Here is a 23,933-nt window from a genome sequence, read left to right as displayed (position 1 = left end):
CTTTCTCTCTGTCTGCACTACTTCCTCCCGCAATTCTTGTGGATTCCCACCTTTTATCTTCTACGTACAAGCTTCCTGTTGTGCTTGTGGTTTCTTCCCCCTCTATTCAATTCCTCTGCTCCATTGCCAAGTATTTGCTGTTGTCCTAGGGAATTCCTGCAGTGGGAAGAATACTGTTGGTGCTTGGAGTTGAAAATGAAGGCAGGGCTTAAAGATAAACACAATCCTTCGCATGGGTGAGATCCAATAATACATTTCCACTATTTTGCATTTTCTCCTGATCCTTTTGCTATCCCACCAGAATTTCCTGCAACCATCTATGATAGCTTGAAGCCTAGACCAATCTTTGGCCTGTCCTGATTGATCTAAGTCTAGTAATCAATCCTCTATTTTTTTCACCTTATTTTGCAGTTATAAAGTTTTGTTTTGCTCATTTGTTAAGTTTGAGCTGAATTTAGTTTTATCCTGATTATAATTTATCAGAATGTCTTATGGTTGTTTAATGCTTTACTTCCTTACATTGCTGACCTGTTTATACACCCGCCTTATTATGACATATATATGTATATATATAGACAAACACACACACGCAGAGTTGGACTAACAACTCTATGCTAATACTTGGAAAAAACAAAAAGGTTTTACACTTGCACCCATTGAGCACATCTTTAGGTTTGCAGAGGCTTATCCAAGGTGGAGAGAGACAAAGCACATGCATGTGGTTCTCCATGAATTGGTTGGCTCCATTCACCTCTAACAAGCATCATCATAGGAAAATATTTATGGAATCACTCATGTTTCACAGCTGGGTTGGTGTGGCTTTCAACTTGTCTTTTTTTTTTTCCATGGATCTCTTCTTGTGTCTATTTTGGAATAAACCTTATCTTATAGATTTTTCAAATGTTGAATTAAATTAAGTCTCTTTAACCCAATTTTAACAATGAGAAAGAAATTAATAACCTGATATTAACTCTCCATTGTGTGTCATATCTTGCCTTAAGCAGTTAGGCATATAATTTGATCTTTCGTTCATAAGATGTGAATGTTGAATTATATACTGATGTTTCAGGTTTTTGAGGTCATTGTGGAGCCAAACCTTATACAACCAACATTTGTCCTTGACTATCCTATTGAGATATCCCCACTTGCCAAACCACACAGAAGGTATGTCTGCAGGAATATGTAAGAGTATGTCAATATCCTTTGATTCTTTCCAGATAATTTGATTTCATTAATTCATTACTCTCTTTCATGGATTGAACCAAGTTTACCTTTACTTATATAGCTATTACATTTTTTCCTACTATTTGTACACCCACTACATTGTAAGATAATTTCTGGAGAAAACACATACTTCCAAATATGTACTCAAGGGCATCTTTACGAATTATGACTTTATGACTTTATGTTCTTGTAACACATACTTCCAAATGATGCTTTTGAAGTTTAAGGTGTTTTTTTTGTTTGCATGGCACGATCTCCCTTGAGGAAAAGAGTTACGCGGTATAATTTCCTTTATAGGTGAAAAGTTAAGTTCCAAAAAGGTTTCGATTGGCAATTTCACTCGATCAAGAATAAATGCATGCATGTGTGCATGTGCGTTGGCGCCTCGTGTGTGTGTGAGTTTGTTTATTGGTAGATGATGGATTGTTCAAAATTAAGATATTTGATTTGGGCTTCTTAGTTGAGTACTCAATTCATAACATTTCATGCATAATCAACATATATTTGAACCCATTTTAGGCAGCACTAGTGACCAAAGTGGAGTCTTAACAAATTAGTTCTAACTAAGATTTTGCAGCTAGGTTACCATCATTCAAGGAATCAAAAGCTTTTTGTCACAATCCAGTATAGGAACCATGACCGGTCATGTATCCTAATAGATTTGAGATACATGAAACCTTAACTAATTATCCAAAATATAATAAAACTTAAATTTATTTAATAACTCCAACTCAAAAACCTTCAAAGACATAAAATACCAAATTATACAATTATGTCTTCCAAATATCACTAAATCATCATTTAGCCTTTTAATTCAAAACTAAAACCACTAATATAACTAAAGATGTGAAGGCTTAAAATCCTAAGTGGTGGTAGAGTCCGATGCCCACGATCATTCGTCATGCTAAGCAACATCTGAAATATTAAAAGAGTATAATGAGCTAATAATTTTAGCTCATTGAGTGAATTCACTCAAAAACTAGAGTAATCATATTTTTTCTAATATAAAATTTTAACCAAAGCTCAACAATTAATAACAATAGCCAGCATGCTCATTTTATGGATAATAAGCACAAGTAATGATAGTATGATTAATAAGCTAATAACATGCTCAATTTTATTTTGTAAGTTACTTACTATTAATATTTCCCACTCAATCTGTGACGATGTCTGTGGATTTACATCAACTAGAAATTATCTTGAGATGGCTCTCGAGTCTTTTTTCATAACTAATCTGGTTATGGTCACTAGGAGATGTCACTATGTGATAAATATAACATATCTTTTTCACTAACTATAGAGAGAGATTAGTCACCTTAGAGAGATTTTTAATTTAGCGTGGAACTATTCTCTAATTGTGTCAAAGTCACCTAAACGGATCATGTACTGATCAAAAATAAAGGTCCATCTTCTCTGTTCTCTAACCGTGTTAGAGCGACCTAAACAATCATATACTGATCAGAAATAGGTCTGTCCTCTGGTCTTCAAGGTAGACTTGAGTTACCACAGAGAGATGCACGAAGAATATCTAAGATGTGTCTATTCTTAAAGTCCTATCATCTCGTAGCCAATATTTTACTATTTGCACGAAAAATAGTAATGCACGAAGATCAACATTTCATGAACTAAAGTATTGTACAAAATAAAGTATGACACGAAATACAACATAGAATAAAAAACTGATAATATACGAAGTATAATACTACACAAATAATAATACAAAGGAATCATAGTATGAAATACGATTTGTTTGGTGTTATTCACTTACTCCGACAACTTCCCGAACACCAACTCCGACAATTGTAGCTCCGATGAGATAAGGATATAACAACAATAAATTGAAATGAGGAAGTAGGAGATGACAACCTTTTCATCTTAGTACTGTAGCAAGCTACAGTACTTCCGCCCAAAAACTTCTTTTTAGGGTTTCTTTTTTTTCCCCTAAGCCTCCCTTTTTATAGATCAAAGGGATAAAAGTCCTATTAAGATAGGCATTCTAATCTATTTTCTTACTTAAAGATATACTTAATAAAAAAATATTAATTCGATTTAATCCAAATCCTAAAATATAAATGATGAAACTAAATCCAGTGTTCTCTAAATGATTATCTCTATTTATTTATTTATTTTTGAAATTCTGGGATCTTACACTTTTGATATTGTTTTGGGATAACTTATGATACACTTTTGTTGAAGTCTTTTCTTATTATACTAGTTTATTTTCAAAAAAATAAGGTTTCTCTAGGTCGCGTTCGAATGCGGGAGAGGGCACGTTCGAATGCCCTTGTGAATTCGAACTCGCTCGGCCACGTTCGAATGCTCAAACTACGTTCTCTGTCAATGCGAATGTATGCAGGCATTCAAACACGGCCGAGCACGTTCGAACGCACAATTTGCGTTCTCTATCGATGCGAACGCCTGCAGGCGTTCGCAAAGGCGTTCGAACGCGCTCCCTCCCTTGTTCTAACACGACCTATTGAAACCTTATTTTTTTTAAAATAAACAACTAGTACAATAAGAAAAGACTCCAGTAAGATGTATCAGTCCACCATGCTTCCCTCACCTTGTCCTTAAGGTGCAAAGTCGGGGAAATGCTCCAAGATGTCCATCTCCAGCTCCTATGTCGTCTTATCGGATGGTTTGCCAAGCCACTCGACTAGGACCTCCATCTCCAATTTCGTACCATGACGTCATCGGCGCCTCGCAAGTATACGAACCGGCTCCACAATCGCTGTCTCCTCTAATGGCTCCGGTAGAATTGATCCAACGACTTGGTGATCTCCAATCCGCTCCCTCAGCAATGAAACATGAAAGACTGGATGTACTCTCGACCCCTCACACAGCTTTAAGCGATATGCAATCGGACCAATACGCTCTAATACTCGAAACAGACCGAAGTAGTGATGTGCTAACTTTTGGTTTCGCATCGGACGCAAAGTCACCTGTCGGTACAGTTGCACCCTCACAAACACCCAATTATCGATGTCGAACTCCTACTCCCGGTGGTTGGGATTATAAACTTGTTTTATGCAGTTTTGAGCAAGTTTAAGATGGGCATGCAACTTCCTCAATATGGTGTCTCTATCCATTAATCCCAAGTCCACCTCCGTCCGATCCACAGATGTCGCGCGTAATGTCGGAGCCGTGCGTCCATACACTACCTCAAACGGAGTCATGCTAATACTGCTGTGGTGGGCAGTGTTGTAAGACCACTCCGCCCACGATAAGAACTCCAACCAGTGTCTCGGCGTCTTTCCCACAAAGCACTGCAAATATTGCTTAATGCTTCGATTGACCACCTCGGTTTGGCCGTTCGTCTGTGGATGGTAGGTCGAACTGAGGTTCAATTGAGTCCCTTGCAATTTGAAAAATTCTATCCAAAAGTCGCTCACTACACGATCATGATCGGAAACAATCGTGCGTGGCATGCCATGCAACCTAACATCTCTCACAAAAATTTCAGCCACCGATTTGGTTGAAAATGGATGCGACAATGCAGAAAAATGCGCATCTTTGCTCAATCTATCAACCACTACAAAAATAACAGAGTAGCCATGTACCAGCGGAAGACCTTTTATGAAATCTATAGAAATGTCTTCCCAAACATGGTCCGGTATCGGTAAAGGTTGAAGTAATCCGACCGATTTCAATGTGATTGTCTTCGCTCTTTGACAAACTTCGCAAGCACGGACAAAACTTCTCACATCTCGCCTCAGTCCTAGCCACGTGCAGCTCTGTGATAGCCTCTTATAAGTCCTCAAGACATCCTCATGATCGGCCTCCAGAGTTTGGTGGAAATGCTCCAACAATTTCTGCTGCCATCCATTGTTCGCGAGCACCCGTAGTCCAGCAGCAAATCGCCTCGGTTCTCCAACTCCGGATGGCGCTCCGGATCATCCAACACCTCTTGTAACAACCTCTTAACATTTGGGTCAGAGCTCATCACAAATAGAAAAAGTGGTAGTAGAAAAGGCTACGAGCTCGGCAGTATCGGGTTGGCGAGATAGTGCATCCGCTACTCTATTTTTCGTCCCCTTCTTGTACTGAATTTTATAATCATACCCCAGTAATTTTGTGACCCACCTATGCTGTGCCGGAGTGTGAATACGCTGTCCTATAAAGTCTGGAAGACTCATTTGATTGGTTCGAATAATAAATCGCATGCCGATCAAATAAGACCTCCACTTTGTCACCGCATGTAGGATTACCAACATCTCCCTCTCGTAGGTCGATAATTGTTGAGATTTTTGTGATAAAGCCTTATCGAGAAAGGCTATGAGATATCCTCCTTGTATTAGTACAGCTCCTATGCCAATCCGCGGCGCATTGCATTCCACAACAAACCCTGGTAGAACTAGAATGGGCGCCGTTGTCATTGTTGTTTTTAATTCTTCAAAAGTTGCAGTGGCTTCCTCTGTCCATCTAAGAGAGTCCTTCAGCAATGAAGTGAGAGGAGCAACGATCTTGCCATACCCGGCGATGAAGCAGCGATAATATCCAGCCAGCCCCAAGAAGCAGCGCAATCCTCTAGCGAAAGTAGGGATCAGCCAAGCTGTCATGCACGCCATCTTTTGAGGATCCGCCGCCACTCCTTCCGCTGTTATGATGTGGTCTAAATATCCACTTGTGGTATTCCCCATAGGCACTTAGACTTCTTAATCTTCAGCTGGTTTTGCTTCACCAAATTTAGCACATCTTCTAAATGCTGCCAATTCTCCATTTTCAGTCCTGATGTACACTAAAATGTCGTCAAAGAATATCGAGACATACCTTCGCAGCAGAGGCAAAAAAATATCATTCATGAGGCCTTGAAAAGTTGCTGGAGCATTGGTAAGGCCGAATGACATCACCTGGAACTCGTAGTGTTGGTCCAGAGTCCGAATTGCAGTTTTGTGTACATCCGCCGGGTGAACTCTAATTTGATGATACTCAGCCCTCAAGTCAAGCTTGTTGAATATGGTCGCTTCTGCAACCTCGTTCAGCAGCTCCTCTATGACTAGAATGGGATACCGGTCCTTGACGGTGATAATGTTTAGTGCCCGATAGTCGACACTAAAACGCTACGACCCGTCTTTCTTTCGCACTAATAACACGGGCAATGAGTAAGAGTTATGACTTGGTTGTATGAGGCCTTGTTTCAACATCTCGGCCACCATTTTAGAAATAACCTCCTTCTGCACATGTGGATACCGATACGGTCTCACATTCGTCGGTGCAATCCCGGGCACAATCTCTATGCGATGGTTTGCCGTTTGCATCAGCGGCAACTCTTTTGGTTCCTCAAACAGTCTTGCAAATTTATCCAATAAATTAGACAAATTAATTGTAGTACCTAGACTCATTTGAAGCTCATCTCCTGCTGGTCCTAACTGAAGAAGATAAGCCTAATCACTCGCACAAGACTGCTTCACCATCGGCTGCATCGCTGGAATTGGTAGGGAGCTAATGCTATCAAGCCGCACCTGTTTGATTCCTTGCTAAAATTTCATCCACATACTTCAGAAATCAAATGTGACGGGTCCCAAGCTCTACAACCACTGAGTGCCAAGGAACAATGTCCGCTCCTCGCAATGCCAACGGATACAAGTCCACAATAATGTTGTGTCCTTGCACCCATATACCGACCCGGCGGCACAAGCTCTCCGCCCGAAGCTTCATGCCGTCTTCAATAGCAACCTCAAACCCCACGGTCGGTTCAGCGTCTAAGCCTATCTTCCTCACCAACCTCTCGTCTAGAAAGTTGTGTGTACTCCCAAAATCGATAAGGATGTGCACACAATACTTTCTAACAAATTCGTCCACCCGCAATATCCTCGGCGCGGAAGTACATGAATATGCATACATCGATATCTCAGCTTGAATATCTTCCTCCGCGCCCTCCTCCACGTCCTCTCCATGGACCTCCTCTGCATACTCTCCATCACCAACCTTATTGTCCCCCTTGAGACCATCAATGAGCATCACACTCCGGATCAGTTTGGAACACTGATGACCGAGGGTGAAACGTTCATCACATTGAAAGCAAAATCCCTTCGCTCTTCGCTCCTCCACCCGGGCTAGTATGAGAGTTCGAACGGGGGGTCTTGTGCCTCCTCTAATATCGGAAGAGGGTCTCAAGGGTGGTCGTGCCCCAGCACTAGCAGTCGCTGCTTTTAAACCTGTAAAATTTTCAGCCGGCGTTCTCGGCGCAAACCGTCCATCTCAGTTGCCCCAAATTGCCTTCATTACCATTTTAAGAGCCTTGTGCTTTTGCTCCATCCTCACGACCTTCTCAAGAGTCGTAGGACAGAGAGCACGAACATCCGCCTAGATCTCCTCCCGCAGCCCTGAAATAAAAGTGCTCATCAATGTCGGTTCGGGCTAAGGTGGCTTGCACCGGCTACTAACTCTTTCAAATTTTGCTTGGTACTCCAACGCGGTTGTCCTCTGAACTATTTTGCTTAATGTTGTAGCAAAATTTTCATACATCGTTGTCCCAAATCTACGTGTAATTCTCCTACAAAATTTTGCCCAACCAATAAATCCTCCACCTCGAATAGCCGATCGGTACCAATGCAACGCCGTTCCTTGGAGGTGAAAGGCTTGCCATCGTTACCTTTGCGTTCTCCATTGTCTCTCGACAATCAAAATACTGCTCCACTTGAAACAACCAATTCGTCGAATCCCCGCCTTGGAATTTTGGAAATTCCAAGCGTGCGGTTCTCCCCCGGATAGCATTGTCGGGCTCGCGAAAGATCATTGGTTCAGATCTGAACTGTTGTGCTTGTTGCTCTCCTTCTCTGAATCCTCAAACACGCCCAACACCATCTCTAAAGGGATCGACATCATCGGCAAAGTGCCAATCTTCTTCACCGACAAAGCACACCGGTGCTGCGCTCCTCTCGGGTTCCACCATCGCCGGCCTCGGGTTATGTATCGGAGGTGGAGGATGTTGTGTAGGAATAGGTAAAAGTGGCTCATTGACATTAACATGTCATACCTGGACTTGTGGGGCGTCGATTCGGTGTGGTTCCCATTGATTCTTCTTGTGGCATCGATCTTCATCGAGGAGATGACGAAGCCGATTGATTCATGACGTATTCTTTCAAGGTATTATGATCATTCTACATTGCGTCCACCCGATGCAGCAATATTTGGAACCTGCCCCTAAGTTCATTCGCCAAGCCCATGTTCACACCCACGGACATCGGTTGACTCGGTCATACCATGGCCGCACGAAAGGAATCGACCTCTCGGTTAGGGTTTTCATGAGTCGAGTCCTCCATTGTCGGTGTGCCCTCCATTGATCTCCCTGATGATGTTATCTTCCTTGTCTCCACCATTAATAGAGGTCTGAGGTTCGTCGGGCTCTAATACCATTAATAAGAACGGAATGTTCTCTTCGATATCTGGATCGATTGCAGGAAATTAGTCCGCACAACCGAGAGAAAATATTCACTAGATATTCTCTCGTAGTCAGAAAATTACGAAACCAAAAGTGATTGATCCGTAACTTCTTGATCTATGTTTTTGGTATTTACGCTCTTCGCAGGTTCGAATTGCAACTGGGATGAAAATACGTAAGAGTGGGGCTGATGATGGTGGTGACGGGTGAAGGTGATGATAAGGTTATGGATGATAGTGGAGATGAGGGTGGATGGTTTATGGAGTTTAGGGGATAAGGATGAAGGGGGAGAATGGTCGAGATCCCAAAGAAGAGAGAGGACTCGATAGACGAGGGAGGTTAGAAGAACACCGACGTTGAGATGAATCACGACTAGGACTTGATGGAAGGGGAAAGGGGATTGGGATAGAGAGGATAGAAGGAGATAGAAATCAAGATTCATTCATTATAATGATTTTGGTTGTCATTCACACCTTAAGAGGTTAACCAACCAATTTACAATGACAATTATTAACCCTAGAAACAATGGACTCTTGCCGATCATGTTCGAACGGGGTCGGGTGAATATTTTCCCTTAGTTGCGCGGACTGCTTTCCTGCAACCGATCCAGATATTGAAGAGGACGTTCCGTTTTTATCAACTTGCTTTCAACCTGTTGCACCTTTTGCATTAATGTTGAATTCCTCACTTCTCAAGCACTAGGCTAGCTCTGGAAGCTGTGATATCAATAGGGCAAGTATGCTTCCTACCATAGAAACTAGTAAAGCACGACAAGATTCCTGACATGGAAAGTCTAGATGACGTAAGAAATGTAATGGCATTTTTTCGAGAACCATGGTCCAGCTGCTAATACTAATGCTATATACTTCTGCTAAAAGCATTTTTATACTATTCGAAATTTCACCTTTTGAAGGCCTTTAATCAATTGTCAAACTTTCTACAATCAAATATGTATTTATGATATCTTTTTTCCAAAAGAAGGGGAATAATCTAAGTTGTTCATAGCAACATAGAGCTTGTAATGGAGCTTGATGTAGAATAATGTTCTGGACAACAAACAATAGCAACCAACTCCATGAAAATTCATCAATCGAGTCTCAAAGTAATAATCGTTCCTACCCTTTAACAAAGTCTTCAAGCCTTTATGTAGGTAAAAACTAAAATCTATATATATATCCTTGCAAGAAAAAAACCAAATTGCCTAATAGATAAAACATAAAATATCCCTCTCTCATAATTTGTCACCTAGCCAAAGTGTGGGTGGGCTGCTCTTTTGTGCCTATGGCTGTGCATGTGTCTATTCGATAATTTGAAATTGGTGTCTGCACCAGAGCTTCTGCTATTACTACCTAGGGAATATCTTCTAAATAAAAGATGAATATAATTTCTTGTCGTCTTATGTTTTGATAGCTGGAATTTGGAAGAACTATATGGAACAGATTCCTCTCTATTGTGGTTCATTGACTACAACAGTAAAACTGCTTGTTAGTCATCTATATCTTGTGTCTGTTTGGAAGTTAAAAGATGACATGTTCAAAGTATCTATTATTATCTAATTGTCAGTCAAGTTGAGACAACTCAGTTAGTTAGTTAGATTTGCTTTTTTAATTTCAAATAAAGCGGATATAAGTCCAATAAGGTGAAATTGGATCTGATCTGCTATAACTCTACGCCTATAAATAGGAGAGACCATGGGTTGATTATTATCGTGAAATGATTATTGAGTTTAGCCAATTTTATTATTTGCCTTTATTTTTTACCATAGCCTTTAGATCATTCTTATCTCGTAGGGGTAGATTGTAACCTTAAATCTATTCAGAGCACACAAATTCCAGTTACCATCTTCCTCCACGAACCCCCCTATCTTATGGCGACACACCACCACTCCTAGTCATCCACCATCCTCCGATGACCGCCGCAATATTAGATATTTACAAATCTATCCAACTTTGACATTCCTCCACTATTTCAATTAATATCTCTTCGCCCCGACGTCGGGTTTACATGAAACTAAAGCCATTAGAATCTTAACTCATAAAGCTATCATCTATAAAAGTATCATAATTTGCTTACGTTCAGATCAGTCCAAATCTAATTTATAACACTAATATACTTCACGTCTACACAATGTATGTTAGAAAGTATACTAACTTGAGTTTCTCGCAACTATAAAGAAATGACCAAGTCATTACTCTGTTGCTTATCTAGTGACCTTCCTGTCAAGGTAGCTGTAGGAAAGATGATCATCAATAAGCTTTTGATGTTTGATCTTGATTATCTAGTTGTGACTAAGTAGATGTTAGTAGTATGTGGTGATAAGCTCCTTTTGATTTCTGTCAAGCTTTGTTATGTGGATTTGAGGAGAAATCCCATTGTTTTGCTGGATATTATTCTTCCACTGTCTTTCTTGCAGAAAAAGGATTAAAAAGAATCCATTCAATTTGTTTGTTTCCTTTTTATCTAACAAACAATCAGATCTATGTTTATAAACTGCTTTTTCTCCTAAATAACAGAATATATTCTGAAACAAATTTCCACATTCAAATATTATATGAGCAAATTTTCAACATGCTTTAATTCTCAATCATAATAATACTAGTTTTATGTTCATCTTTGAGTATTGATTGATCCCATGCTGTTTAATTGATGAGAAACATATGGCATGTGGTAACAAATAGTAGATTGACTAGATTCTTTTATCTGTTTTGTAGGCACAAAGGATTGACCGAACGGTTTGAATTATTTGTTTGTGGGCGTGAGATTGCTAATGCTTTCTCTGAACTTACAGATCCAGTGGATCAGGTATATTATGTCATCAACTAATGATGCATCAACATTCTGTCAATGAGATCATACATGTTTTGTCCAAGAATTTGGTATACTAGTCTACTTTCCAAAGTAGTTTTTACCAGGTTTGATATTTTTATTTCAGCCATCATGAACTGGAAGTCTGTGCAGATGCATTTCCCTCTCAGGCATTTGTAGATGGATTATCATCTGAGATATGAAATTAGCAGAGTTTTACGCTAATTGGTCGATGATAAATGATAGACTGAATGTTCAAAGAGGATGAATGCTGGAAATGATCTCATTGAGAGATCATGTCCAACTAACTGCTAATGTTTTCAATGCAAAATTATCACTATTTTAGTGTCACCTCAAGATTTTCAGTGAGTAGTGATAGTATTCATTGGAGTGTTTAAATATCTTGCCAATACAGATAGTTGTCAATGTAATTCGTTATTGTGGTACCACATATAACTTATTGACCCTCTTACAACTAAATGATATGCTTGATTTTTCTATTTTTGGATGTTGTATATCCATTTATGGTGTCCTAATGAAACAAGATAAAATGCTAAACTAACTAGTTAGAATAGAAAAGATAGAAATCATTGTTCTCTGCATGGATGATCATGCCGATCGACACAGGGCGTGTCAGCGGTTTACCGGCACATGGCACGAGGGTTGCTGCACAGCACCTCTCCTAATAACTTCGCCGCTCGCCATCGACCTTGTCGTCAAACTACTCATCGGCGAGCAATGGCGACGGCGACTGCGAAAGTGTGTATCCTTTACCTTTTCCTCTCCTTTTCTTACGGCATGGCCGGCAAGTGCCGCGGCACGTGCCATGCCATGCCGGCCAATGGTCGGCACAGCCATTGTTGGTTCTCTGAGTATGCAGGGAAGCTTCCAGAATACTTGCTCTGGAATGTACGTGTGATTTTCCTGTGATGTTGCATTTAGGAATTCGATTGGAAAAATAAGATACAAGAGTACTATAAATTTCAATATGATCCTTTTATCAGTCAGTGCCATTACAGGGGACTAAAGGTTCCTTATAATGCCATTATACTTGTCTTCAGAAGGTGAGGATTTTTTTACTTGAAGCAACAAATTTCTTGTGGGTGCTTTGGATTCTTGGATTCAGAAACTCTCTGCTTTAAGTTAATTATTTTGTGTTTCTGAATGGCATGTGTCAGTAAAATCAGGATTGTTCTCAAGCAGATAGCCTTTAGGTCGCATGGAGGGTCTACACATGGGTCTGCACTCTGCAGGATATCATTTCTCGTGATGGTTATAGTTATAAGCCTATATATTAAGGAGTTTCGGCAAACTCAAAATCACTGGACTAGAGAGGATATATGAGGATTCCATATTTCTTTTGTTTACTTGATTATTGTTGCTGAATCAAATCAACTAGATATATATCAACCACCTGTCATTAGGTTGCTTCTTTTAATTCTTTTCCCCATTATTAACTTAGTCGATGATTGCGATTTATAGTGTCTTTTGATACTTGTCAGGTAATTAGTCTTGTCATAAATCTGAAACATGTTGAAATTCTCTTTGATGAATGTTGGAAATGTGCTTTCTTATGAATTCTCCATTTATGAATCAGAGGAGTCGCTTTGAGGAGCAAATAAAGAACCATAATGACAAGCGTGCTGCTCTAGCTAAAGACTCTAAAATGGCTGATGCAAAAAGTGACGATGATGATTACTCCTATGAAGTTGCTCTAGATGAAGACTTTTTGACTTCTTTAGAGTATGGCATGCCCCCGGCTTCAGGAATGGTATGATCTCTCCTTTAGTTATTTCTGGTCTTGATATGCAGTAGCTACAGGTCATGTATGAATTGTTTCCTCATAAACATGTATAGATCTTCTACTTCTCTTTTAAATTTCACGATAGACATCTCACTGACATTGGACATGCTACTATGCTAGTTTTTGCATGCCACTCTTGAAGAGGAAGTAGCCCAACTTAGGATGTTATTAAGATTAACAATTCATTGTTGGACAGAGAAAACTTTACCATTTAAACAAAAGCTGTTTCAGCACTCCTCTGTGTCGAGGCATGCCACCCTGTGCTGACGTGTGGTGCTGCCTATGTCGAGCATATCACTCAATTTGGCTAGAGTATCAAGAGGCACATTCTTAGGTTACTCAGAGACTCCTTTTTGGCGTCTCTTTTTGTTGATAAACTTGTTTTCTCAAAGAGGAGAAAAGTAGATCTACAAGAGGTAGGAATGAAAACGGGTCGAATTAAGTCTGACCTGACCTACTACTCGATTCGGATTTGGATCGGATACGGATAGAAAAAATCTTTTAGTAAAATATTCGGATACAGATACAGATAGTCATTTAGTAAAATGTTCGAATTCGGATCTAGGTACAGATATGAATAATCTTTTAGAAAAAAATACAGATTCGGATACAGATACGGGTATAGCTAGTTTTATCGGATACGGATTCAGATAACGGATATCCGTTTACTTGCTTATATAAATACCCAACTCATCTAAATTTCTAAACACCCTAACCCTACCCTCTCTATCTCTCCCAAATTCCAATTGATAGCCCATAGCCACCTCCACGCCCCTCTAAATCTCTCCTTGCCATCACCGATCACCGAACGCCATCACCGATCACCGAACGCCATCACCGATCACCGAACGCCATCACCTCTCTGGTTGTGGCGTCACCAACCTCGCCTCCTCTAGTCCTCCCTCCTTGAGCTCAGCATCACTAAACTCCACCTCCTCTGTTCCTTTTTTCTTGAGCTCGGCGTCACCAAGCTCCGCCTTCTCCAGTCCTTCCTCCTCGAGCTCGGCATCACCAAGCTTCGCCTCCTCCAATTCTCCTTCCTCAAGCTCGCCCTCATCAAGCTCTGTCTCCTCTGGTCCTCTTTTCTTGAGCTCACCGTCACCAAGTTCTGCCTCTGCCAGTCCTCCCACCTCGAGTAATTATTCATCTATTCACTTATAGTAATGCTATAGTTATTCACCAATCTCCTTTTTTGGTCATCGTTAGTCTGATTTTATAATACAAGATTCATAATACAAGATGTAATTGTTATGGTTGCGTGTAGCTTAAGTAGTGAGGACTTGTTGTGATCGATCTGGCTGTTACAATTATGTACTAAACCTATGTTTGATCCCCTTATTTTGTACCTAAGAGTTAAGTTTTGCTTTGATGCAAGTGTTGTTGTTAAACCTTATATGTAAGTCTTTAAGCACAATTTCCATTTAAAATGGTTTGGTTGATTCAAAGATTTTGGAAGTCCAAAATTGGTTGTGGATAATTTGATCTTTGCATGGTAAAAGGGTGTAATATGTTCTTTTGATAATAGTAGGGGGGAGTTTCTAGATATGCTAACATTTAGATTGCAAAATTAGTCTTTTAAGTTGATAATAGATAGCAAAAATGAGCCATGAAGAATTGCAAGTATTAGGAACAAAGAGGATTGAAAAATAGAAGGTCATAATCCGTGTAAGATTCGATACTTATCAAAAAATTATCTGGTCTGTATCTGAAAATTATCCGTATTTGTTTTTTTAGGATATGGTTTTAATTTTTGCTATTCGTCAAATATCGTATCTGGATCTGTATCGGGCCAAAAATATGGATCCGGATGTGGGTCCGATCTATATTCAATCCGTTTCACCCCTAACAAGAGGGGAAAGTTGATTCAAGGTTGGGAAATTAAAATCCCATCAAAATGTATATCTATCTTACTTTCTCCCTATATTTCTTTTAGTTTAAAAACCAAATATGAGATTAATGATTCTATATCTAGCAAAATGAAACTAAATCTATCATTTGTAAAAGTCATTCTACATGGATTTCATATTTTAGGCTATATCTATGTAAAATATTATCTCTTTTTTCTTCTTTTAATAGATGATTAGGCTAATCATGAGCTAGACAAAGAGGCTAGCCTTTACTGATATATAAGTTGGACAATTGTGTTAACCTTCCTAAGAAATTAGACACAACAGTTTTAGCCTCAACCCATATGTATGTAGTGCTCTAGTGAAAAATCTACTAAATATTAATCTCAATATTCTGAGAGGAATTAGGACTTAATCATCGGGCTACAATGATGGCCTATGTAAAATACTTTTCAATTATAGGATTCAAGGGAAATATAATGTCCCCCAATTTTTGCCCCAAATTGAAAAATAAATCTGGAATTAATGTCAAAATAATACTAATTGGAAAAAAATCATGTAGGTCCAATAGGAGTATGTTAGATAAACTTCATATAGGTTGATTTGAACCCAAATTTTACAAATTTGGGCTAAAATGTCTGTATAAGAAATGTTTTTTTGATGATATTGTTTTTCTCAAATATTTTTACAAAGTTATGTAATTTTAGTGGTAAATGAACACCATGATAGTGTTAAACTATTAGATTATCTTCTAGCTTTTCATATGCTTTGGATTAAAACAGTTTTGGCCCTTGAATGGGATCAACTATTCTCAACTAATCCATGCATTGAATCATATTATGCTCTAAATCATAATTATATTCTAATATTTATAAATATTAACAAAATAAATGGTTTACAATATTATCTAATGTTAAAACACCCTACTGTAGGCCTTAATAGCTAGTTTAGAACCTAAAATATGTTGGACAATATATTTAGGGTGCGTTTGGACTTTTGGATTTTAGATCCCTCAGGATTATTTAACACTAAATCCCTTTACAATCTTCTAAATCAAGATGGGATTCTATGTCCTTTAAGCAAGAAAATCTGGAATCTGGAACTTCCTCCTAAGCTGAAAATCATCATTGGCTCTCTTTGAAAGGCACACTCCATAGACTCTAGAGAGGAGACAGAAAAGAAGATTACCCTGCGCTTTTAACTGCTTTCGTAGATATTCAGTATCTCCTGTGGAATATCACACGTGTATGTGTATGGTAGGTATCTCCTGTGGAATATATATCATGCTTGTGTATGTGTCTCGTAGGTATTCTACAGAACTAAATTCCTCCTGTGCACATGCTTATTCTCAATTTATGTATTCATGTCTGGTAGGTTTTCAATAGAACTAACTTCCTTCTCTTCAATTGTTTATTTTCAATTTCTGGATTTCCTCTGAGTCAAGGCCTAATATTCCTGTGATATGCCTTCATTTCTTCCTCTCTTTTTGTTGCAGTTTCATCTGCTAGTTCATGTAGTTTCAAGTGGTTAGCTTTTGTGAAATTCATCTGCTAGTTGCTGTTTTTGAAGGCTTTAAATAATGGAATGTGACAAAATTATACATTCTAAACTGTTTTGGTCGTGATTAAGATCATGTTTTCATTACATTTTTGGCATTTCCTTCAATTTTTATGAGTTTGAAAGTATTTTGACTAGCTTTGCTTATTTTCTTCTCAGGGGCTCGGCATTGATAGGTTAGTAATGCTACTAACAAACTCTGCTAGTATAAGGGATGTCATTGCTTTCCCTGTCCTAAAGATTCAGCAATAGGTACATTTTTTGGAGGTATGAGATACAACTTCATTAAAGGTCATCTGTGGTAAGATTAATTTAAATTGATCTTTTACAATTTAGTATTGTGTTCTGCTCTTATTCTTCGAACCTCGGTACTTGTAATTTTTTTGAGAAGAGGAGGGAAAAACCCTTGTAAATTAAAAGAATCTTCTTGTGTTGACGTCAACAAGGAACTTTTCTCTGTATGTTTTACTGAAAAATGAAGTTTTAGGTTAAAAAAAAGGATAGAAAAAGAGTAGTTACAGTTCTTGCATCTATACTTTGCTTTCAACTGGGATTGCATTTTTTCCCCTATATTAATGCAGTTTTGTTTTGTTTGTTTCCAGTGAGATCTACAATAGTTGTTGTTAGTTATCGGTCGGTTGGACTCGAATTGTGATTCGCCCGCATGGGCTATCGCATCCAAACTCTATTGGTTAGCTATGATAACTCCCGATTGGTCCAGATTAAATCTTCTTGTTAAGAGGAACATGGGTGGATTTCTCATGATAAGAAATTGGTTATCTGAAAAAAAGAAGGCTTATTTTAGAAGAAGTTAATTTTTATTTCACAAATAAATGGAGGCTAAGATCAAAGATTTGTGTTTAGCAATAAGGATCATAACTAGTGTTGATTCAATTTTAAGCTTCGTTCATTTGTGGAATAGTAATATTATTTTTTTCTGAAATAAGCATTCTTATATTAGTATGGTAAGTAAATAACTATTTATTTTGATATTACTATAGAAATATCTATTTCTCTCTTTTTCTATTCAAGATTTTGTATTTATTAATTACTGTTTTATTCTTAAAAAGACAATACTTTAATTAACTTTATTTTAATCACATTATTTCTCTCTTTCCCTTTCCTCTTTCTTGTCGCTCTTATCTCCTCATCTATTATAAAGAGTAGAGAATTTTATAAATCATATCCTATATTTTATTTATTTGTGATTCACACCGGCCTTTGAGGATTTTATAAGTTGACTAATTTTTTCTATAATTTTTATTTAATACTCTAATGTTACTTTAACTAACATTAATTTTATTATATGGTTAATGTAACTCTATTTATCAAATTACTAAAATAACTCTACTGCCTCCTCTCCTCCTCTATCCCATCCAATGACATAGCTGCCATCTTCCTTTTTCTTCTCTAACCACCTCTCACTATTGTTGTCACTGTCGTCGTCACTTTTCCTCATCTTACCCTCGTCTGAGGAGGTGGATCTCGGTTGTGGACGAGAGAGAACCTGATTTGGTTGACAAGGGTGCTTGCCCGGGAACGAGCTCAGTGAGGAAGAGGAGCTTACTAAGTGGGTGGATGAGGAAGGTGCAACTTGGTGGTTTGTTTCCGAGGCTTTTTTTTTTTGCCTTTGGCTATGTGAGAAGTATGAGAGGCTTCTCTCTCTCTCTAGTTATAGGTTGAAGAACATTGGGAGGGTCATTTTTTATAAATATGAGATGAAAACATGAGTAAATTAGGTTCTATAAATTAATCGGTGTTATAATAGAATATTCTTTTGCTAGTACTATTTTATTTAGTTATGGTTATATTAAGCTAACCTAAGGTGTTTAATAAAAATTATAAAGAAAAAAGATGGATCGGGTTATAAAATTCTCAAAGATAAGATATGAATCACAAAATAGGTAAAATATAAGGTGTGATTTATAAAAAATTTCTAAATAGTACATCATTTATTTGCCAAACTATAATTTAATTAGTTTGTCACATTAGGTGTAACTATTGCATACTATATTAGATAATAAAAAACACAAGAATAGCTTATATTAGAATAGTTTCTTTTATACTTGTATTAAAAACTAGTATAGTTATTTTAGTATTGAAATTATTCTACAAGGAGATTAATGAATGCGATCGACCGATGTAAACCTAAATAATTTTAAGAAATAGCCTCAGTTTTAAAACTGTTAAGAAACTAAACTTTTTCCATCTACTTTTAGTAAATAATTTTTTGTTATTACATAAAATATTTATATAAAAATTGTGTGATGTTGAAAAAAAAAAGAGAATAAAAAAAGCCCCCCAATCTTGGCTAGCAGCAGGACTTGGAAGCTTCAAATTAATCTGAATATAAACTGAATATAAGAGAGGCAACAAGGAGGAAACATTAGGCCAACTTCTGGTGCCCTATGTGACATGAAGAGGAATCAATTGATCACATTTTAGGTTTAACTATCAACACTATCTATTTGCATCTCTTCTTCTCATCTCATCTAGAGGAGGATTAGGATTTGGGATGTTGAAATATTGGATCGGGAGCTTTTAATCGATATTTAACATATTATTTACCAAACTACTATAGTTTTTGTCAAGTAAGCAACTGCGTAGGTTTCATCTAGTAAATTGTAAAAATAAAAAAAAAAAGTGGTTTACAAAGTCGTGATTTCCATTGGTGACTTTTTATTAATTTAGACCAACTATTTTAGGACAATAAAATAATTTCACCAAAATCTAACTCTTTTTTAAGCTATATTACTGTGTATAATTTAACTCTCTTGGGCTTTTTATTTTCTAAGTTGGAATTGGTTTGGTAGTATGATTTCAGTCAGAGTATAGGTTGGTTTGGTGTTGGTGTTAGATTAGGTTAGGCTACGATGGGTTAGGTTGAGTTGAGTATAAGTTGGATAAATATGAATTAGTTGATGATATTTTAATAATCTTATCAGTATAGTTAACTTAACCGAGGGGTTTGGTTAAGTTTAATTAATAAATCTAACGGTAGGGTATTTTCTGCACATATTCATTAAATTATAAGGCTCTATTTACAAATAGTGAAATGTAGGATGTAAACCGTAATTTCATTAAAAGATAGGGTGTCATATGCAAATTTCTATTAATTTAATTATTGGATATGACCGAATACACTCATAATATGCCAGGATGTATTTCTAAACTATTGGTTGTATATTGGGTCAGTTAAATAGATAAACACATTAATTCTTTAACCCGTTAAGCGAATACAAACGAGTGAGGGTCAAGGAAGAAAAAGTTGGGCATGGCCGATCCCTAAACCCACCATGCCCTAGCTTCCTTCTTCCCTCGCTCAATGACGGCCATTCTTGTTCTCGCGACAACGCCTTTTTGCTCTCTCGACAATGCCACGCCTACTTCTTCCATCAATGTCGGCGGCTTCTTAGAAGGTATTTATAACAACCTATCCCTCTAAAAAAATAAAAAAAAATTAAAAAAATGATTGGTGTATGGCATGACGTGGCTGCCACAAGCGTGGCTAACCTCGTGCCATGTAATGGCGGGCGAGCTGTGGGCGCCACACGTGCCCCCAACTACCAGCCCGGCCAACCTCACCGAGCTAGCTCACGTGGTGGGGCCCATCGCCGCCAAATCCCCTCCACCGCCTCTCTCTCTCTTTCAGTCTCTCTCTTTCAGTATCTTCCTTCTCTCTCTTACTCTCTCTTACTCTCTCATGGATGTGCCGCCGCCGGAACCCACTGTCGCTACCTCCACTAAGTGTCGATGAGCTCCTCTCTCTCTCTCTCTCTCGCACGCGCGCCCTTGAGCTCGAGCTCACCAGAGCCGAGCCATTGGCTGGCCAGCAGTGGCTGGTACCCTCCTCGCCAGCCCGAGTCTGCAATCCCCTCCCTTCTCCTTCTTCTCTTCTCATCTCTTCTTCTCCTCCTTTCTTTCTTTTTCTTCTTCTTTTCTCCTTTCTTCTTTCTCTTCTTTCCTTCCTCCTCTCTTTGTTCTCCTCCCCTCTTTGTTCTCCTCTCTGCTGGTAGTAGGGACAGTGCTGGGCTCGGCCTAGCATTGTAATAGGAAATTTTCTTTTCTTTTCTTTCAAATTATTTATTTCATTTACATTAAATTTAAATAAACAGTTAATTAGTTTAAAGATGTATATATATACTCACTAATATAATTATTAGCTAAGCATAAGTAGGACAAATATAATTAATTATCATTATAAGTATTTTGGTATCTATAGCTTAATAATCATTATTGGATTAATGTATGTAGTTTATTAAAAATAATCAAATTATATAAGTTTCCATTAATGTTCATGTATACTTATATATATATATATATATATATATATATATTGCATTTCTAGCACTTACTGTTATCTATATTATTTTCCATAAAATAAAATGCTAAGCTATGATAATTATTTTTATATAAACAGATAATAATTATTTTATGTATAACTAGTGACTAGTTAAGTAAAAGTAGTCATTACCAAATAATTGAATTACACTTAGTTATTTTATATACATGTATTTTTAATTATATTATTTTATATCTAATTCTTTTATGGTTTTATATCAAAAGAGATTAATTATTATATATCTAATTAGAATAAGGTTATCATAATTATATATATATATATATTATAAACCTAGTTATTTAATAAAATTTAATAAATTGTTATATTTTACACGAACAGATTCTAATTGGATAAACGACTAATTTCATATTATTTAAACATTTTCAGATCCCGAACCGCTTATATGAGATCCCGTGGATCCGGTTAGCGATGAGTTGACCCTCGGTTGATGGATATAGTCTTATCCCCTAGATGTTTTTCTCAAATTAAAATATATTATATAATTATATATATGCATGTTTTGGCCTCCAACATAATTATATGACCTTATCTAGAGATGATTTCAATCGAGCATATTTTATCATGCATTTAATTAGACTAATCTAAGTTATGAGTATACTAGTGATATGTAGAGATGATATAAGATGATTATACTGTTATGATTTTATGTCGATATGATTTCTAACATGAATATGCATGTGATAAACTAGTAGGGATATGCATATGTTAGATATATGGTTGGATCGCTGCATTGCATAATTTTCCTCTTGACTTCCTTATCACCTAAATTCCTAATATGCATGACTTGTTATTGTACTAGATATGTGCACGTGATCTATCATATAAAAGGAAATGCATAAATCTTATTAATAGGAAAGTTAATAGAAAAAGCATGAGGGTACTCGAGCAGGCGCTAAGGTTAATGGTGTTTGAAGTGATAATTATGGTCGCTAATATATGATATCTCATAGCCCATATTCGAGGTCAGTTAAGTCTGTGCGCACAGACAATTAGACACCTACCGTTCGCTAGGGCATGCATGTGGTAAGTTATCCTCATATGATTTTTATTAACTAATGGGGGTACCCGATCTAGATAAAAATTAATATACCCTTAGCATATGACAGAGTATGATTATGACTGAGATACCCTTAGCGTATGACAGGGTATAATTATGACTGAAATACCTTTAGCGTACGACAAGGTATGATTATGACTGAGATACCATTAGCATATGGCAAAGTATGTTTTGAGCCTACGGGTAGGATGTTGAGATCGGGTACTGGGCGTTGATTGTGCATAGTGGTCTAGTATGATGATGTTATTTAGAGTTGATATTGATGATTAAGATATTGAGAAATGTATATAATTTTATTATCATTTGATATACCTGATTATTGAGTGATCATTATACCTAATATGTGGTTGTATTTGATATCATAATATCGGTATACATCATATGTGTCATATTTGAGAGAGTTATAATAGTATTATATAGAGATTTGTTTATATATTGTCGAGAATTATATATTTAATTAGTTAAGACATAATATCTACCATACATTTATATATTATTGATGATACATTTATATACTCATTCATGACATGATGCTCTTTTTGATTCATATTATCTAATATATGATTTACTCTTTATTTGACATCACTAATTCAAAGTAAGGTCTATTCACTGAGCCTTTTGCTCATGACTCCCTTTATTTATTTTATAACCCTCATAGATATGTGGTACGTGATAGCAATTTGAGATATCCTAAGAAAATATTTAAAGTGATGATGAGGTGAGCTATAGATGCGAGGCAATATAGATTATAATTTATATAAAAATTAAGTTATACCATTTTTTAATATTTATATTTCATTGTATTAAGCGATGATTTGTATAATACAGGTCGAATTATAGTGTATTCATGTTTTAGTGATTTTAAGTTGTATCCTGATGGTTTGTCATGGTCTATGTAGGCCCTGCCAAATTATATAGCTGTTTAGTATGATTGTTGTGGACTTGGATATTCATATGTTAACAGATTTATTTGATTGATATTATGATTTATCTCTAAGATGAATTATGTTGAGTAAATGTGTATCTGTGCATGATAGGCCCTACCCGTCTAGTCACATGCGCCGCGCATGTCTTGTGGGCGTATGGGCATGCACGTGCCCGTGCCGAGTAGGGGCGTTATAATATCAATCCTTCCTCCACTTCTCCCTCCTCTTCTCCCATGGCTTCTATCCCCTTGATATTTCTCATTTATCCTTTAAGCCACTACCATTGTCGGTATCAATCCCACCCTGGCAGGCTTTGTAGAAGCATTTTTCTTTTATGTTTTTTTTCTTTATTGAATTCATCAATTCATATGCTTTGGATTTTTTTTTTCTCTGAATGCTTTTCTCCGAAAATGCCCCCGACTACATAAATATCATTCTCTCTGTTTTGTTTTCTTCTGTTCATAGTATGTTATTGTTAGATTGTAGAAATAAGTGACTATTTACTAAAATAAAATAAGTTTAAACGTCATGTTACTTATATAAATAAAAAAAATGCCTTTGTAAATCTGTAACAATGATTATTCTAGTCTCATTTTGTCCTTATTTTAATTATTTTGGTCATTCCCTAACATAGTGCATGAACTTATTTAGTGTATATATTATCTAATGATATAACTTGGTTTTTCTACGAACTTTTAGAGAATGATATGAATTTTTTGTGTATTTATTGGTATTGATAGAAAAAAAATATATTTTTATTAATTTATTTATTGCCGTATCCAGCAAATATTTAAACGCAAGCTCCAAGTCTACAGACTATTTTTCTTTCCTTTTCTTTTTAAAAAAAAAAGGCTTGTAGAATGCCCACCAGAGCCAGCCTGGAATTTTTCGGGCTCAAATTAAACCCTCCATCTCCTCTCCAGACCCGACCCGTAGCCTAAACCCTCCATCTCCTCTCCTCCTAAG

General features: G+C 37.1%; 1 protein-coding gene across 1 annotated transcript in view; it reads left to right on the top strand.

Annotated features, from left to right (window-relative positions):
• The window catches only part of LOC140794591 (lysine--tRNA ligase, chloroplastic/mitochondrial), a 46,931-nt gene extending 29,777 nt beyond the window's left edge, over nt 1–17,154 (top strand). Inside the window, exons 11-14 of the mRNA XM_073146679.1 lie at nt 1,070–1,164; nt 11,320–11,410; nt 13,011–13,184; nt 16,781–17,154. Coding sequence (XP_073002780.1) covers nt 1,070–1,164; nt 11,320–11,410; nt 13,011–13,184; nt 16,781–16,873 — 453 coding nt within the window. The 3' untranslated portion in view covers nt 16,874–17,154. The remainder of the gene's footprint in view (nt 1–1,069; nt 1,165–11,319; nt 11,411–13,010; nt 13,185–16,780) is intronic.
• The last annotated feature ends 6,779 nt before the right edge of the window (nt 17,155–23,933 follow it).

This window comes from Typha latifolia, chromosome 9 (genome assembly GCF_019914945.1).
Source record: "Typha latifolia isolate L0001 chromosome 9, TyphaL0001v2, whole genome shotgun sequence".
Taxonomy (NCBI): domain Eukaryota; kingdom Viridiplantae; phylum Streptophyta; class Magnoliopsida; order Poales; family Typhaceae; genus Typha; species Typha latifolia.
Note: the sequence above shows the minus strand (reverse complement) of the source record. Positions and strands in the feature narration are given on the sequence as shown.